At 34.8% G+C, this 18,645-nt stretch overlaps 1 protein-coding gene across 4 annotated transcripts in view; it reads right to left on the reverse strand.

Moving 5' to 3' along the window:
- Positions 1-8,276: 8,276 nt before the first annotated feature.
- The window catches only part of LOC101737310 (uncharacterized), a 32,936-nt gene continuing 22,567 nt past the window's right edge, over positions 8,277-18,645 (reverse strand). For 3 of the 4 annotated variants that reach the window (XM_004929395.5, XM_038014628.2, XM_062671379.1), the window contains exons 2-3: positions 11,650-11,792; positions 8,277-9,042 (exon numbers count right to left, since the gene is read on the reverse strand). In XM_004929395.5, coding sequence (XP_004929452.1) covers positions 8,901-9,042; positions 11,650-11,792 — 285 coding nt within the window. In that variant the 3' untranslated portion in view covers positions 8,277-8,900. Of the gene's footprint in view, positions 9,043-11,649; positions 11,793-13,804; positions 13,874-18,645 lie in introns of those variants that run through there. The other variant, XM_062671378.1, reaches the window with a different exon arrangement.

Below are 18,645 nucleotides of genomic sequence, written 5' to 3' on the forward strand. Positions count from 1 at the left end.
GAGAATACCACCGCCCAACATGAAAATGGTTGTATATATGTCTCGACTGTATTATAACTAGTCAGGTCATAAATTCTGTCACATGTTTAATGTAAAATAATTGAAACAAGTTTATTCATTATGTAACCATTCATATACCAAAATGAACTTAACAAAACATAGATTCTTATGATACTAAAGTTTATTCAAAATGACCTCCGTGATTTTAAATACAGGCCTTCAATCTGCACGGCCAGTCGTCTATCGCAGCACGAATGAGGTCCATGTCAATATCGGCGGCTGCCTTAATCAAGGATGTCTTGAGTGACTCCAAATTGGGATGAGGCTTTGAGCACGCCTTTTCCTCCAAGTGTTGCCATATCTTGTAATCTAACGGATTCAAATCTGGACTAGAGGAGGGCCAGTCTTCGTGCCGGATGAAGTCGATTTCACGCGCCGCCATCCAGTCTTGTGTGCTCTTCGCTCTATGAGCTAGCGCCGAATCTTGTTGGAATACCAAGTGCCTGTTATTGAACATGGTATGAGAAACAGGTTCCACAAGGTTCGTCAGGACTGTATTTTGATACACAACTGCATTCGTTTTTACACCTTTCTCACAAAAATGGACCTCTGTTAAGCCCCAATAAGAAACTCCCAACCATACCATGAGCGAGGATGGAAAATGACCTCGTTGGACACGCGGAATACGGTTGCTCGCTTCTTCACTACTGTGTGCGTACACCTTATCATTTTGTTTGTTGTAGCTCACTTCTACGGTAAAAATTTCATCCGAAAAAAGAATTTCCCGATATGTTTTTCCCGCGTACCGCTTTAACAAAGCGCGGCATCTCTTCAGTCTCAGGTCCATTAGACGAGCATTCAAACGATGTCCTGTTTTTCTTCGATATGCCCGAAGCCCTAAGTCTTCATTTAACATCCTTTTCACCGTGGTTCTGCTTAACCCCATCTGAAGGGCCAACAGTTTCTGCTTACGTTTGGGATTTCTTTGAATTCGCACCTTCACAGCTTTTATCACTGCTGGAGTCCTAACAGACCGAGGGCGACCACTTCTTGACCTGTCATCTACTCTAGAGTCTTCATTGTATCGTTTGATGGTACGATAAACGAATCTTTTGGTTATATTCAAATTTTTCAGTATGTTAAAATTTTGAATTGGCGCGTAACCGCAACGATGCAACGCAATAACTGCAACACGGTATTCTTTAAGCGTCCACTCCATATTTAAAAATGAGTAAAATTCTAAAAGTATACATTTTTATTTTCATGATCAATTCGAAATTCGAATTCAATAAACTTTTTTGTGGCCAGCATTTTAAAAGAAAAGTTTTTACTGTGTGTGACAATACTTATGACCTGACTAGGTATTATAAAGCTTTCAAACCAGAGCTCATAATCAGATCCCGGATCACTCATCTGAGCAATATTAAAAAAGCCAATATAAGATTCTCTGAGCTTAAGACATACTCCTCTAATTATTTCTATTGAAATGAATAAATATTTCAAGTACAAAGGCGCTTTGTAAGCCAGTTCGGTTAAGTATCACAAACCCATCTAATTCTGCAGAAAATCTATATGGAAATGCAATATAATTGAGACTTCAATCTCATATCTCAAGGTGTAATATCTATGGACTCTCTCTTTCTCTCTCGTTCTTTTTCTTACCCACTTTAGGCAGAGTCAGGCAAAATATGTATGAGCCTCAGTATAAATGCAATTAAATAAAAAGTATTCTTTGATCCTTAGGATGATATTTTTTTTATTGCCCTAGTAGGCAGACGAGCATACGGCCCACCTGACGGTGAGTGGTAACCGTCGCCCATGGACTTCAGCAATGCCAGGGGCAGAGCCAAGCCGCTGCCTAATTTATATTATTCATTTTATATTATATTTCACTTTAGTACATGAATACATCGTGGCCTTAAGGTTAAGACGCCCGGTACATTCGTATCGAGAGATGCAACTGAGCCAGTTTTAGAATCCCCCAGATGGATACCAATTTTTCTAATGAAGCACATAATTAACAATTTTTCACGAATTACTTCCACAATTACGAAAAGTAATAACATCTTGTAATAAAAATCAAACCCTTAAGTATCATAGTTTGCGTAATTACTGATTTTAAGGCATTTTGTAACCTTGCACAAGTAAGTACCACAACGTTGTCGATTTCTGCCGTAAAGTTGTTATGCGTTTGGGTTCGAATGGGGGGCTAGGCGTTGAGACTTAGAACTCATGTCTCAAGATGGGCTGCGGCATTAACATTTTTGATGTCTATAGACTCCGATGACCATTTAACCCCAGGGGAACTTGGCTACCCAAGATGGGTAGGATTAAGAATAGTGATTTTTAATACATAATGCAGTTTAATATTTTCATTTTCGTTTCAAATAAAATTCAGTAACGCATTTGAAGCTTTAAGGACTGCTTGAATAAAATATCCCTTAATTATCTGAGTTTCCTTCTCTTCAATCGTACACTCAATGCCGAGAGTCAGTAGTACTATTTTGACTGTATCTTTGGAATGTTTTTGTTACATTCCATTCTTCGACTTCGTGAAAAAAATTCGTTACTGTATTTTATTTTATTTTTTAAAACAAATACAGATCAACTTCAGGTACTTTGCCTCAAAATTTATTTAAATTGCCCTGCAACCTATATATTCTATCCAAATAAATAAAACTTAAGTGTCCGTTTGTAATGTAAATAATCGCTTTTTACTACATGCATATGAATGTATGTATATACGGTAGCTACATATACCAAAATAACATTTTTTACAATTTTCGACTGTGGGTCTGCCGGTTTGTTCCGGTTAATGTCTGAAACGGCTGAACTGATTTTGACGAGACTTTCTCTGGGATATAGGTAGCTGAATAAAGGAATAACTTAGGCTACTTCTATTTTAGAAAAATCTATTTTAAAATCTATACAAAATGAGGTAATGTTTTGTTAAATTCCACGCGAACGAAATCGCGGGCACAGCTAGTAAAGAATAAAGTAACATTATGACTTATAACACATGTACACGCGCTCTTTAAACAAATAGATAGTAAAGTCGGGCATACTAATTGCCAGGTATTTCTTTGGTCACTTTAAACTGATTGTCTTACCGTGAGCTAACTGTCGGTGTCGGGAAGTAGTAGCAATTATTTAACGTGTACAGTTAAGCCCAATTTGCATTTCAACCGTTTGGAGCGTCCGCTAGACCGAACATGGCTGTTGTACCTGACTGTACATGCGTTTGAATTAAACACAAATTGATGCTTTTTTGTTCGAATTCCGACATTACTGTTTCGGAAAAATTATTTGCAAAAGAATATTATGGATGCTATATTTATTAGTAATTTAGGTTCTTAATTTAATTGATAACAAACACCGCGGAATCATTAACAAAATAATTTTAAAGTATGTAGATATAATAATATAAGGGTGCTAATTAATTTAAAAAGGTCATCAAATCTCTATTTTTACTTGAAATACTAATTATCTAAAACACTAATAATTCCAAAATCAAAACTCGGCATAGTGTAATATGTAGCTTATCGTATTGTTTTAGTGTAGTAGTTTAGTAGTAGTAGTAGTCGTCTAGAAGTCATTGCGACCTAAAGAATCTTGCAGACAGGTAAAAAAAATTCAAATAAATACGGAATTCACTCATTTTCAAGAATGACTTTCACGACGAAGGGATAATATCATTTTGACTACACAATTAAGACATAGACTGCAGGTTTCAAAATTGATGGTGGTATCAATGGACTTTAGCTCTTCTTAGTACCGATATTATCAAATTTGGAATAAATTATATTGAATTTGAATTTGTACAACCTAGATACTCTCAATATCAACAAACTGCGAGATCTAGAAACGACTCTCACGTTATACTGTGAGTTGGGAAAGCATTTACACAAGCTCGACCTTGCTGTAAAATCAGTTTATTAGATATTATGAGGAGGAAGAAACCTCTTTGCACACGCTACGTGATTGCTACACCTTAAGCAGCAGAAGATACACACAAATTTTACCTCCAAAAAGTGATGAAAATTTGACCAATGAAAATTCTGTTTATGCTGGATTTGTACCTGAACAAAAACAAACAATAGTCACAAGAATATTTACAATCCATTTCGTGCTATAATAAAAAACGTTTAGATTACCACTTCACTATGAAGATGCACTTTAAATTTGTTGTCGTTAGCCGGCATAGAAAACGTCGCTTTGCTCACTGATGGAAAACAAATGGCTTTGGCATTTCGCCAGAATATGCTTTGAGCCCTCTATGTATTGATTCTGTTTGCACTACGCTTTGTGAATGCATCGTGAATGGTCTAGATGAGTTTGTGGTCGACGTGGTATCTGAATTCGTGATTGGAAACACTGTAATCTTATTCGGATTTAATACACATTGAGAGAAATAGAAAATGTATATATCTCCTATATATATTTTCTAAGCTTTAAATACATAAAAGATAAATAAAAAACAATGAATATTTTTCTTTTAAAGTTATTAAAATGCCCTATTCCTTCAGCAATAGTTCAAAATAAAAAATCGATTTGTTCTCGAAAATTCATTTATACACAAATTAATTAGAATTAAAAAAATCGGTATACTACAATATGTGAACTGGGAAATTACCCGCGTTCAATTTGAAATTGATTATCTCAAATCATTTGAAACAAGAGCTAAATATTGTCGTAGTTCCAATTTTTATTACAAAATTCTATTTGTTTTAGGTACTCTATTTTGTTATTTATTAAAAAACAAAAACAAAACACTGCATTTAAACCATTGAATTTCAAATTCAGTACAGTTGCATCTAAAAACTCTCTGGAGTTGTTCGAAGTAATTAGTCACGTTTACAAGTTTAGCTTTTCACAAATAGTTGGCGTAGCAGCCAGACTAGGAAATAGTAGTGCATTTGGCTTGGATCCAGACATGGTAGGCTGTTAGGAAACCTTTACCTATCAGTTCGGTAATAAATCAATTGCGATTACCTCCACACTTTTGATATTAATAGATTACACCAAGTTTTTTTTACAAATAACAAACACACTAATCGATTTATTTGAAAGTTGATGTTCCCTATAGACTCCGGAATGGTTCTCGCTTTTGAAGAAATTCGAAGGTTCTTTTAGGAGGTCGTAATGGATGATTTTCCGAAATTTGGTAGCGCTCAGATCAAAGACAAACCAAAGATCAACCAGCAAAGTGAACTAGGTTTGCTAGTATTTTATAAACCTCTCTTGGGTTACATGAATTTGGACATACATCAATACAGACTGCAGATATTAATTGCAGACTGTTGCTTCGCTCGCTATTGCCAGAGCGGAAATGCTCTACGCACATGGAGTATTAATACCTTAAACTCCATACTGCTTACTGGTGGTAGGACCTCTTGTGAGTCTGCACGGGTAGGTATCACCACCCTGCCTATATCCGCCGTGAAGCAGTAATGCGTTTCGGTTTGAAGGGCGGGGCAACCGTTGTAACTATACTGAGACCTTAGAACTCATATCTGAAGGTGGGTGGCGTATTTACGTTGTAGATGTCTGTGGGCTCCAGTAACCACTTAACACTAGGTGGGCTGTGAGCTCGACCACCCATGTAAGCAATAAAAAAAAAATCTGTATATTAATATTAAATAGCGGGTTTACTTATTAATACATCATGACAATGACAAGTACACGTGTCAAAAAAAGTTTTTTTATCATGCCAACTTTTGATTTTGCCTGAAAACAGGGAATTCGAGTGAAGTACAACAACCAGTAAAAATTTACTTATTTTCTTCAAAAAGCATCCATCTTTCGTGTCACACAGTAAAAAAAATGAGAAAAACCCGCCTTCGAAACGACCACATTCTTCTTGGACATTACCAAACTTAATTTGCAGCGAAGACTTAAGAAAAAGAAACGGCTATTGTAAAGAACGGCCAGCTAAGTACTCCCATTAAGGAGTTTTTAATTAAATTAAGGTTCATTACTAGAACTTCAATTAACTGTAAATCTACATGTTATTTGTTTTTAGAAATACCTAATAAAGCCTCCTCACTTCTTAAATAAACGTTAATGAGCGAATCAAGATTGCTTCCTTTTTTGTTCTTTACTTTTAATTTTCGAATATCAAAGAGAGGAAATCTATTGAAATGCCCAATTACTTTAAAAATTAAAACTGAGATTAAACAAAAATGGTGTGGACACCCAGTGGATGCCTTCTTTAATCTAGCTTTTTGGGCCTCAGCAGTTGCTAGAAATCGTCTCGGCACTGTTTCTCTGGAAGCGAGTGAGTTTTATTGCTGTCTATATGAGCACCCCGTCAAAGGTCGATGACAGTGACGCCTCTGCTAAGGTTCCGCATATAATGGAAGCAGAAGAAGAAGTGTGAAGAAGTTCCCCCGATTTCCATCAGCTGATCGACTCCTATATTGAAGTTAGGTCTGTAGTCTGCGCAGAACACGTTATGTAGTCCTCGGTATCTAGCAAAATTCGCGACATCCCCTTTGCCTTTTTATGAGTTCTGTCTCATACGAGGTTTGGACGTTCGTTGTTGAGCAACAGGAGGCTTTAGACGGTTCGACTCCGACATGGTCCACCGCCATCCCCAGTAGACGGCGAAAACGAAAAATCTGGGGATTTCCTCCTGACCAAAAAAAATATACATATCCTCTTCGCGACATGACAATTCTGACTGAATACGGTTGCTTCAGGGCGTACCTGCATTAGATCAGATTTATTCTAATGCAACAGCAGTACTAGCGTAGGTATATAGTTAAAGATTAATTAAAGCCTAATAGTAAAACACGTAACAACTGCAAGGATCGCTAAGTCCCTGCCTAATTCTGCTGTGGATCAATGCAATTGAGAACTTCTTCTCACTTAAGCTACTATTTTAGGATTCCAGTGGTCTTTAGCACTAAATAACTCATTATCCAGTGCGAAAGCATGTACCCACACGTGTATGTATTATTTAACGTTTCTCCTGTAAAACTTCTCACAAAGCACACATAATAAAGTATTTAATAACCTCATATTATTTATGGGATATGCTCGAGCGCCTTTATACTTTATAAAGTATTCGTATCAAGTATATTATTATTAAGTATATTTTTGGTTCTATATCTTGCGAGATAAAATCTTATAATTTATGAGATTTCGTTCGCGCTTCTGGTTACATTACTCTTACCAGCTTTATTCGTTACGCGGAATTCCTTGTAGGATTATGTAAATATCCTTTAAAAATTATTAAAAATCCTTTTTATTACCATTGTAAATTTTGTAGCGAATTAAAATGAATGACACAAATTTAAAAATCTGTTAAAAAATATAAGGCGACGGACAAGAAATGGAGAAGACCCGAAAACAAGTAGCACTTTTTGTGAATGGATTCACGGCCCACTTAGTTTTAAGTGGTAACCGGAAGGCATTTACCTAATTTTTACATACATTTACCATTTACACGTACCTTGTTATTTATTGCTTAGGTGGGTGGACGAAGCTCATAGGTGGTCACCGGAGCCCATAGACATCTACAACGTAAAAGCCGCCACCTACCTTGAGATATTCGTTCTAAGTTGTCAGTTTTTACAGCACAACGGCTGCTCCACCCTTCAAAGCGAAACGAATTACGTGCGTTATTACGTACCTTAAGATATTATATTAAATTGAAAATAGCATTATTTTATTTTTCAACGGCTTTACCAACGAATCAAATTTCAAAGACGCTCGGTGTGTTGGAATCGAGGGATGCGACTGTGCCACTATTCGAATCTTCCAGGCAGGTACTAATTTTTTAAATGAAATAAGTACTTAATTCATATTCGAACAGAGCGCGAAGTAATAAGCCCGGGCAGATCTCGCCGATGCCCGAACCAGGTCCCCGGGAAGGGACACGAGGACTCAGAAGCGGCAATGCGTCCCGGTTCGAAAAGTGGGTACATATATATATATACAGTTATGACTGTCGGTACTTGAACCATTGTACCATGGTTCACTTGCGGACTAAACAATAATAATAATAATAATAATGGTTGGTTCGAAGTAGGTATCAGTGGAATGGAATTTTTGAAATGTATTCAACTGATAACTACTTTTAATAAATGTATCTTTTTTATTTGATTGGTTTTGTTAATTTTAAGTATGTTTCGATGATACTATGTACACATATGGACTTATTGCTGTCTGAAATAAAATAAATCATTCATTCATCATAAATTCATTCATTCATTCATTCATAAAGGTAGATAAATAAATCGGTGGCTAAAACTACGAAAAAATAACACTGATTTAAAACTTTCAATATATTTTCAGATAAATTAGCAAGTGAACGTAAAAATTAAATTTGAATTGAAAAAATTAATCAAAAAGAATGACGATACATTTTAGGGTTTATTTTATATAACCACATTCATTATAATTCGAATTCTTCTATCGAATCCGATTCATTGGATAACAGCTTATGAAATTCTTTATTAAAATAATCGGCGATCATATTCCATACATTCACAAAATACCACACCAAAACACTTAATGTAAATACTAAGCGAAATATTAGGCTGAACATTTTAAATTGAAATAAACGATATGTAACTAGACGAATATATTATTTAAAAAACCAAAATAAACAATGAGAAATAACTAAAGAGACGTAAACCTGCATTGAAACTGAGCACAATAGTATTAATTCGATAAGGAACGAATTAATAATAAAGAAAAAGTTAATTTAGGAACGAATATAACTTAAAATCAACAACAAAAACCACAGAGCTGAGTATCTCTCTTTTTTAAATAGTTAAAAATACTATGGAATAATTTGAAAAGTCGAATGCACTAATTCAGCTGTACTAAAAAACAAATAATAAATGACATAAATATTATACCAAGAATACAGATTGATAAGGGTGATTTATTCAATATATAGAGTCTGGTCCATACATTAGATCGGATACAATCCCGATGATATTTTGCATGTGAGGATAGGCCAAAGTCGTGAGCATCACAATACTGTTGGCAATCACGAACAGCTTCATCGTTTCTAAACCATTTGTGGATCTGTGGAAAATGTTCAATTAAAGAAAGTAAATCATGATACACCTTTCTTTACATATTTAATATATCAATATTTCTGTAGACTGATTCGCATCTTAAATAAAATAAGCATTTTTTTTATTGTACTAGATGTCTACACTTACAACCAAAACCTTTGCCTTTGGATAAATACGTATCTATGGGTGCTTCCAATACGCCATACCACTAGTAATTCCACTTACTCTCAAGGCTAATGCATCCAAAAAAATTACAGTCATAGGGACTGCCGATAGAAGTGAAAGCTTAGAATATAACTTAGAATGTAATTATTATTTTTTATTGCCCTTGAAAGCAGATTTATTGCCACCTGATGGTGACTGGTTACCGTCGCCCATGGACTTCAGCAATGCCAGGGGCAGAGCCAAGCCGCTGCCTACGTATTCAATACCTAAGTATTCAAATTTTAAATATCATAATGCTTAAATTAAAATTATCAATATAAATCTGTTTTTCACATCTATTGACACTCCGAGCAAATACATAGGTACATGTTTATATGGTTTATTTATTATTCAGTTATATTACGGACTACAAGATCATAACAAAATATAAATACAATTCAATTGAAATAACAATTATTAATGTATACAAACACTTTTTAATAAATCCATTCTAATTGACTTGTAAAGATACACAGTAATGTTGCACAATACAGTTACAGATATATGCCCACTGAGTTTCTCGGCGGATCTTCTCAGTGGGTCGCGTTTTCGATCCGGTGTTACATTCTGCGAAGTACTGCTCTTGCTAGGGCCAGTGTTAGCAACATTCCGGTTTGAGCCTCCGGTTTGAGCTCACCTACACGTCAAGGAGAAGCTGAAATAGCCTCTCAAGGCTATCGGCAAAGGTAGAAAAAAAAAAGAAAACAGATTAACTGCTATTACGCATTTCGGTGACGCGAGCTCACAAGATTTCCCCCATCCAAAAAGCACTAACGCGCACAACACACGGATAGATAAATACGATGTGTTTGTAACATTAACATCTCGGTGATGCGAACCCATAACATTTCGTTCTAACAAACAGTTAAAGAACTTATCACTTCTAAAAGTTGGACAAAATAAACAGGCTATAATTCAAAACTTGTCTGATGTAAGCAAAGGATTTTAATGAAACAAACAAAATATCGCTTACGATTTTCTTAGGGAATGTTATGATAGGCAAAATTTTAGATCTAGGTTTAAAGTTCTGTCTGTGTCAATAAACTTTAATTTTTGTTCAATGTTTGGGCGCTACAGTTATTATCTTCAGACACGCGAGTTTTAAAACGTGGCGTTTTCAATATTCATTTTTAACTGTTCTAAAATTAAGCACCTTTTTCCAAAAAACACTATGGTCCTTATTTGCAGACGTACAAGAAATATTTAAAACTACTGTCCTTTACACTTTGCTTCTAAAAATACCATCCTCTATGTTGTGTAGTCCCCTGAGGGACTATGCTAGGGAATTGCTAGGTTTTCATACGGTTGAAGAATCAAAATCATTATAAACAAATATGGTGAGCAGTAAAGTTTTTTTTTTTTTTTATTGCTTAGATATTGTTTGCAGAGATGGCTTTTTGCAAAGTTCTGGGTTCACAATTACATTTCGCTTGCATGTATTACTTGTGCATTAACAACATGCTTTCCTTTCGAAGTATACACAATATGTGTGTTATTAAAATATTTCCCGGTCTATACTCGTATTACTGGAAAGAAAAGGGGGTGGATTTAAGAATAAAGTACGTAAAGAAATTAATTCAATTTAATTCCAAGATATTCATTGGGAAGAATCATATGCGAAATTCCAAAAGGATCTCTTAAAATAATTTTTTTAATAATTAGGTTCTTGAAGTCGAAATTTTAAGAGGCATCCAGTTCAAGAGTAATTAAGAAGTTAGTCTGAGATGGCCACCTAAAGCTAGCCCAAACAGAGGAAATATAGCAAACCGAAAAGTCCCTATGTACCATCCTTAACGGCTTGTACAAGCTGCAGTAAATTGTCAAGATTTAATTTAAAAATGATTCCCCGAACGCTTTCTTTTGAAAGCCTGTGAGGACAGAATTAAAGATTAACGCCAACAAAGCTATTCTACCAACATTTACTTATAAATCTGTATTTCGAACCAATTTCATAACAAAATTCAAACAATTAAATTGTTTGAGCCTTCAGTTTGCTTGATCTTCTTGAGATCTTAAGTGTTAAAATATTTTGAAAAGTATTTTGTTAACGGTAAATATTTATTATCCTTTATTCAGAGCTTCAGAAATATACAGGCAACTTCAAAATTCCATTCATGAAATTAAATATAAAGTGAACAATAGCGTAACAGACCTTTAAGTCGCTTGTGTGTTAAAGTTTTCAAATAAAAATATTCGAGGTTGTCGCGATATTAAAATTACTTACTAAAAAACATTCCATTCTAATTTTGTACTATATCTTTTATATTGAATTTCAAAATTACTTTTTAAAGGATTTATTAATTCCTTGTTATGTTAGATATGTTAAATAAATAAATATTGAAAAAGAAAAAAAAACTTAATATCTCCTTTTATTGTAATAATCTAACCATTATTGTAAGATTTATATTACCTGAGCCAACCTCCAAAACCTTGTTCCTCTTCATCCAAACAATCGGAGTTTGTTGGCTTGTCAACAGTTTCTAAGCTTTTATCCAGGACTTTAATAGCTGAGCCTTTGTGTGACCCTTTGATATGTTTGTTCCTCGTCATAGTCTGTAATTTAATAATATAAAAAACAAAGCCGCATTTAAATCTATTTAATAATATAAAGAAGTTTTCAATAAAATTATTCTGGACAGGAATCTATTCTATCAAATTATTAGTTTTATATAGCCTTATTTTTTTTATTCCTGAACTGTAAGTTCTTAATCGGTTTTTATTTCATTTTCTTGAAACTATTTGAAATATTTTCGTTTGGCATTTCAGGGATATTTTTTAATGTAAATAGTTCTAATTCTAATGTAAAAACAAGCAGTGGCGACAATAATAAATCAGTTTAATGTCACAATCACATCGTGTAACAAAAACCAAACCCGCAAAATTATAATTTGCGTAATTGTTGGTGGTAAGACCTCTTGTGAGTCCACGCGGTTAGGTACCACCACCCTGCCTATTTCTGCTGTGAAGCAGTAATGCGTTTCGGTTTGAAGGGTGGGGCAGCCATTGTAACTATACTTCAGACCTTAGAACTTATATCTCAAGGTGGGTGGCGCATTTAAGTTGTAGATGTCTTTGGGCTCCAGTAACCACTTAACACCAGGTGGGCGGTGAGCTCGTCCATCTATGCAATAAAAAAAAATAGAGTACCGAAAATAATTAGTAAATTATTTTAGGTCATCCAGATCTCGTTTATTATTATTCCGCTCAAATTTCGTATTTCATACAAAACAACAATTAAACATATAATAAAATATGACTTAAACATCAGTTACAATTAACGGTTTAACGATTGATAAAAAGTTACAAGTAGGGCGGGCGATCGGATTCTCTTTACATAGAAAATTTACACGGATTCAAAAACACAATCCCAGCAATCGGACACGAATTGCAAGCTTTAAAAACTCTGTTATTTTGTAGTGAAATTGTCACCTTTCACAACGAACATTTGGAATGGACGAAACGAAAAAGTACCGTTGAATTCTATTCAATACGTAAAACCGGGCGTGAAGTTCGAAACGTTGGAAGCGGATTGGGAATTTGTATCGTTTTTCCAGACATTACTTTTAACCAACTGCTGCCAATACCACACTACCCGGTTTTCTAAGCGAAGTTGAAATTAAAATGTCATTGGAAAGGAATCGTTTATTAGTAAATAAATAAAGCTTAAAAAATGATTTTGGTTTCAATATACTAATAAAACATTTTAGCTTATGATCTTCTGTACAACCTATTTAATATTAAATATCTAACATTAACAACCAAAGTTATTTCTGAGTAAGTTTATCTACATTTAAATGTAATCAATTCATCAATCATATTTTAGCTAAGACCGATAAATAAAATCGATAAAGATTGATTTTCACAGACGCAACGTGCTAAAGTATTTCAACATGATTTATGTTCTTTCACTGGTGGTAGGACCTCTTGTGAGTCCGCACGGGTAGGTACCACCACCCCGCCTATTTCCGCCGTAAAGCAGTAATGCGTTTCGGTTCGAAGGGTGGGGTAGCCGTTGTAACTATACTGAGACTTTAGAACTTATATCTCGAAGTGGGTGGCGCATTTACGTTGTAGATGTCTATGGGCTCCAGTAACCACTTAACACCAGGTGGGCTGTGAGCTCGTCCATCCATCCAAGCAATTAAAAAAAAAAAAAAAAAATAGACTGAAAAATCAAGAATAGCTATGGGTATAGCTATACTAAAAAATGTGACAGTAGAATCTGGTGATAAATTTCGTGAGCTTAACAAATTGGAAATCTCTAAACAATGTTCCATAAAAAGTAGGGAGTGCGAGGTTTGTCAATGAAAAGAATTATACTAGAAAATGTTAAACGTTAGTAAATAGCTATTTATGAATTTGTTATAATATTAGTTTTCAACAGTAATTTTACATAATTCCTTTAAAGGGTAAGCGCATTTGTATCAGCAACTTCGCTCTATTGACTTACAAACCTCACTAAACACAGAAAGCCTCTTAACGGATCTTGACTTCTCAAACAAAACACTAAGGAACTACAACTGAACACCTGGCTTCTAATCAAATATTATTATACTCGATTTTACCTTGGTGTTGAGGGTGTGAAGAAACAAGGGGCACGCACGGCTCCTCGCTCACTGAGTGCTAACATACCTAACGAACCGCATTCAGAGAGAAACCTCTCCAATGCTGATCGATACCTTACGGTGCTGCAAGTTGTTAGGGAGCGGATTTAGAAGCGGAACGATTAGAAACACCACTAATTGAATTGAAAAAATAAGATCCAGCCAAGAAAAATATTTTCTCAGTCCTTTTTTGTTTTACATTAATAGCGAACGGACCAGTCTAAATAAACATTGTTATTTTACGTTTATATTTTCTAGAAACTTTTACAAAAATCTCTCAGGCATGTTTAATTTTCCGATTGAAATCTTTTTTTATGTAGGTTTGTTTAAACGGGTAATTAATACACTTTATAATGCTAAGCTGAGCACATGAAAATCGACTTCCGACGTGTCAAAAAAAAAACCCAGTTTCATATTCGTTACTTGTATTATATTATGAACTAGCGACCCGCCCTCGCTTCGCTTCGGAAACATTAAAACACACATAAAACCAAAAAAAAAAAAATTAAAAAAAGTAGCCTATGTTCATCAGGGACAATGTCGGCTTCTAATGGAAAAAGAATTTTTCAAATCGGTCCAGTAGTTTCGGAGCCTATTCGAAACAAACAAACAAACAAATCTTTCCTCTTTATAATATTAGTATAGATAGAATGAATGTTATGATAGAATGTTATTATGAATAAAATGGATGTTATGTTAGAATGTATTATATTATGTATAGAATGGATTAATCAAGAAACTCATATGACTTCATAATTTTAAGAAGATTTTTCATCTACAGAATTTCCTCATTGCCACTTAAATAATTAATGCAGAATTACTCATCAGCTAACACATGATTTTGGAAAGCATTGTTTTAGGTCAAACAAAACACCGAGGCCACGACCTAATAATTTGTTGTCAGCGTCAAACGCGGTTTTGAGTTATGGTCGTCGGGTGAATAAGTAAATTTCGTTCGACACTCCAGGTAGGTAATTTGCAACCGAGCTGCCGATAAAATTTATAAAAATTTTAGATGTATCAAGGGAAAAGAAATTTAATAGGTCTATAATGTTTGAAATTGGAAAAGGAAATTAGGGTCTTATTTTGAAAGGGCCAGTAAAAAAAAAGTTATCGCGCAAAAACTGATAGCGTTTACCAACGCTCATTCCACATTGTACTCACTCAATCAACATAAGCACTACAAAACACGCAAACTTGAGCATTAAGGGAACAAAGTAATATAATATACCTTTGCCATACAGTTACTGTGAAACATACAAAATAGCTATAGTCACGCGTTCTAAATTAAAGACAGTGACCACCGTTAGAATACTAAGTTTTCGATTTAATTTCTTGGGGTATTCGTTGTGCGTTTTCACGTTGTGCTTTTTGAAGTGAAAACTTCTTTAGAATCGTTGTGATTTCAAACCGGATGCAACGGAAAAAATGACAGGTAAGAGACACAAATACAAAAATGTGTAGGATGAAGCCAGCAAAGAGTGAGACAGAAATATACATACTATTTAATACAGCGCCATCTGTGAGATTTTTAATACTAACGTGTGTATGAAAGCTCTTGTAGTGAATTTTAATTTAGGATTATACGTGAAATTAAAATATCAATTCACAGAGGGCGCTACCTTACAATTATTTACTAATGACAAAATTTTACATATACTTAAGACGTTTAGGATAATTGTATTTTAATTTTGGAAGGTTTTACTTCTACCACGTGTGAATTGCGCACATTTTGTTTTTTTTGACTACCTAACTGTCAGTAAGCTCGAAGGGCTTCTGGCTTCACTTTGATCGGTGGGAAGCTCATAGGACTCATCCTGAGAGATTTGCTAAAATCTGCTAAGAAAAGTGCTGCGCCGTATCTACCACCGGTTGGAATTGCGGCCCCTTGAGAAGATCTGGTGAGAAACTCAATTATCAATTTATGGTCAATGATCAATGGTCAATTATCAAAGCCCAATGACTCTGATATCCAATTAATACTACTATGAATTTATTAATTCAAATAACGTTTTCACGCCTTTCATGAATACAAATAATTTTGAGTAATTCTGCGTGGTATTTAACACATTTGGAATATTCCAAGCCAATTATGAAATAGACCCACTCAATTGACTGCAAGTAAAAATTTAAATTGACACAGGACTGTCAACATACTCGTAATTCATCAATCCCGGGTTGCTTACATCAGTGGTATCAGCCTTATTAAGGAACCAAGCGAAGCGTTACTGACACCTTTGTAATTGTGATCTCTGTACAGGGCAGCAATCAAACAGGGCTTAATTGCCTAAGTTTATTGCGATCTCGTCTCAGATGACATGTGCGACGTCAAATTGTAATTAGATTAGAAGCTTTAGATGTGATGGTGTTGTAATTACTTTGTACGCATGTTAGAGTTGGCGGATCAGGTGAAAATTATGAGGCCAAATAAAATTACGAACGAATTTTGTGGTATTTTTATGTTTGCATATCTTTTTTTTTATGGAACTTACGCTCATATGTTTGAGGTTTAAACAATAACGGTTAACACTTGGGCTGACTCTGGTGATAAATTAATTAAATAGGCTATTTAAATAAAGATATCAAGTAAGATATAACACATAATTAATCCAAATCAAAAAATGCTGAAACGTGAGAAAGTAAATCTGATAAATGTTTCAAATTACGAATTTAAAAAATTGTTAAAAAAATTTAGTTACACTTAAATGTTACTTACTCTCCCTCTATAATAAAATTATCCTAAAAATTATCCGACGAACATTTCGAGCTATTGTCCATAAACTCATAAACGAGATTCTTAAAGGCAGAGGCATTCTTCCCCTAATGTTATTCATGGCCTCATAAAAGAAAAAAAAAACATTTTTCTACGGCCATTTAAAATGAGTAATACGAATTTCGAATAACAGAGGACTATATGGAGAAGCGAGGCAAAACTGTCATTTTAATGCCTAGAAATGAACTGCTCAATTCTCAAGATTTAGTTTGTGAGAAGATTAGAAACTGTTTAAATAGGAACTGTTTCACGAGAATTCGATCAGTGCTTTCTGAAAATCCACCTAGCTCGCCATTTGCAATTCGCTTCTCAAGACCCTGCTTTATCTCCGCGATCGTAAATCTTGTGCTACTAATCAACTGTTTGCTCTAATCTCCTGAAATACTAACAAATTCAGCTTAAGATTAACAAAACGAATGTCCTCCTAACTAATTTCACAATTTATTAAATTTAGAAGGTATACTTTGGTGTGTTTCCTTCTCTTGTTATTCGTTATTTATTTATCTGTATCTTTGAACAGTAGGTAGCGTAATCAGCAGTAAAATAACATGAAAAATTACATGTTCGCATTCGAAAAACGACTTAAGGAGTATCTGAAACTGAAATAATAACAGCGGTTAATAAAAATATATAATTATAATTTAGTAGTATCGGTAATTAAAACAACCAGGCTTACCGCCATTTAGTGAACCCCATTGAGGCCGGCTTTTTTTGAGCTGTTTCTGAGCATTGTTAAGTGAAATAACGATTAATAAAAAATAGGTATTTTTCTGTTGCCATGAATAGTAATAAGAAGACATTAAGCCATTTTGACAAAGAAACTAAGAATGGTAATTATTAGCACATGTATGATTTTGAACAAACTGAAACGTTTATAGTGTTTTTGATTTGGCTGGAGGTTTTTGCTAAATGTTCTCTTGCCTTACGAATTGTTTTAATATTTAATAATGCAGAAACTGGAATACATTGCTGTTATTTTCAATAAAAAGTGTGTGTGTGTGTGCGTGTGCGTGTGTGTGTGTGTGTGTGTGTGTGTGCGTGTGCGTGTGTGTGTGTGTGTGTGTGTGTGCGTGCGTGCGTGCGTGCGTGTGCGTGTGCGTGTGCGTGCGTGCAGGTCACACCCGGTAGAAGTGACACTTATAAAAAAAAACGCAAGGGTCCACCACCCACAGTGCAATGGAGCAGCCTAACCGCCTGCGTGATCACGATATCCCTACGCCAGGTAAGTATGATTAAGCAAGAGAACGAGAACGTCTATCAGCTGTGTAACATCTCGTCACCGCGGTTCAGGAATTGTTGAATTTACGTGCAGCGACAAGTTATACTTATTCATACTTATTAAATTAAACATACTTTGTTCCATACTTTGTATTAAGTAGTATTGTTAACTGGTTTTATTAGAGCAGATTGAAATAATTACTACAGGGGGTAAGTGCTGGCCAAAGTCATGTTTCGTTAACTTTTTTACCAAAGCCCGATAATGAGTATTATTTTTTTAAATATTTGTATGTTTAAACACATTAGAAGTGATTTTCACTGATAAATGCATTTATCGAAGGATAGTTTCTCGAAGGATAAGATTGGACCAAAACATAATTATATATGAAAAGAATGTTACGAAATGAGTGAGAGAAAGCGGTAAGAAAGGGAAAAAAGAATGTATGCTACATTCTTAATTCGTCTATCAGCTAAGAAAAAATATCTATATGTCGGAGAAGCCACAATTATTAACACCATCGTCAGACATCATAGGAGCGAATAGGGTAATCGAGCTTAACAGACGAAACGTATGACAGTTCTTAGGACGGAGCTACCGCTCTTCAAGAAGGCTGGTTGGAAAGTGTGATGGCGTCTACGCGCCTCCATCGGCTAGGCTCTGTCGTAGCCCGAAGTTAGCCGAATTCCGACAATACCGCATTTGTGCTGCCATCTCTCGCGAATCGTGCTGCGTTTCGTTTAGCTACGAAACTAATGACCATGACCATAAATGAATTAAAATGTAAATATATTTTTCAGGTATGAACAAAGG

The sequence above is a fragment of the Bombyx mori genome, chromosome 12, assembly GCF_030269925.1.
Source record: "Bombyx mori chromosome 12, ASM3026992v2".
In the NCBI taxonomy this organism is placed as follows: Eukaryota; Metazoa; Arthropoda; class Insecta; order Lepidoptera; family Bombycidae; genus Bombyx; species Bombyx mori.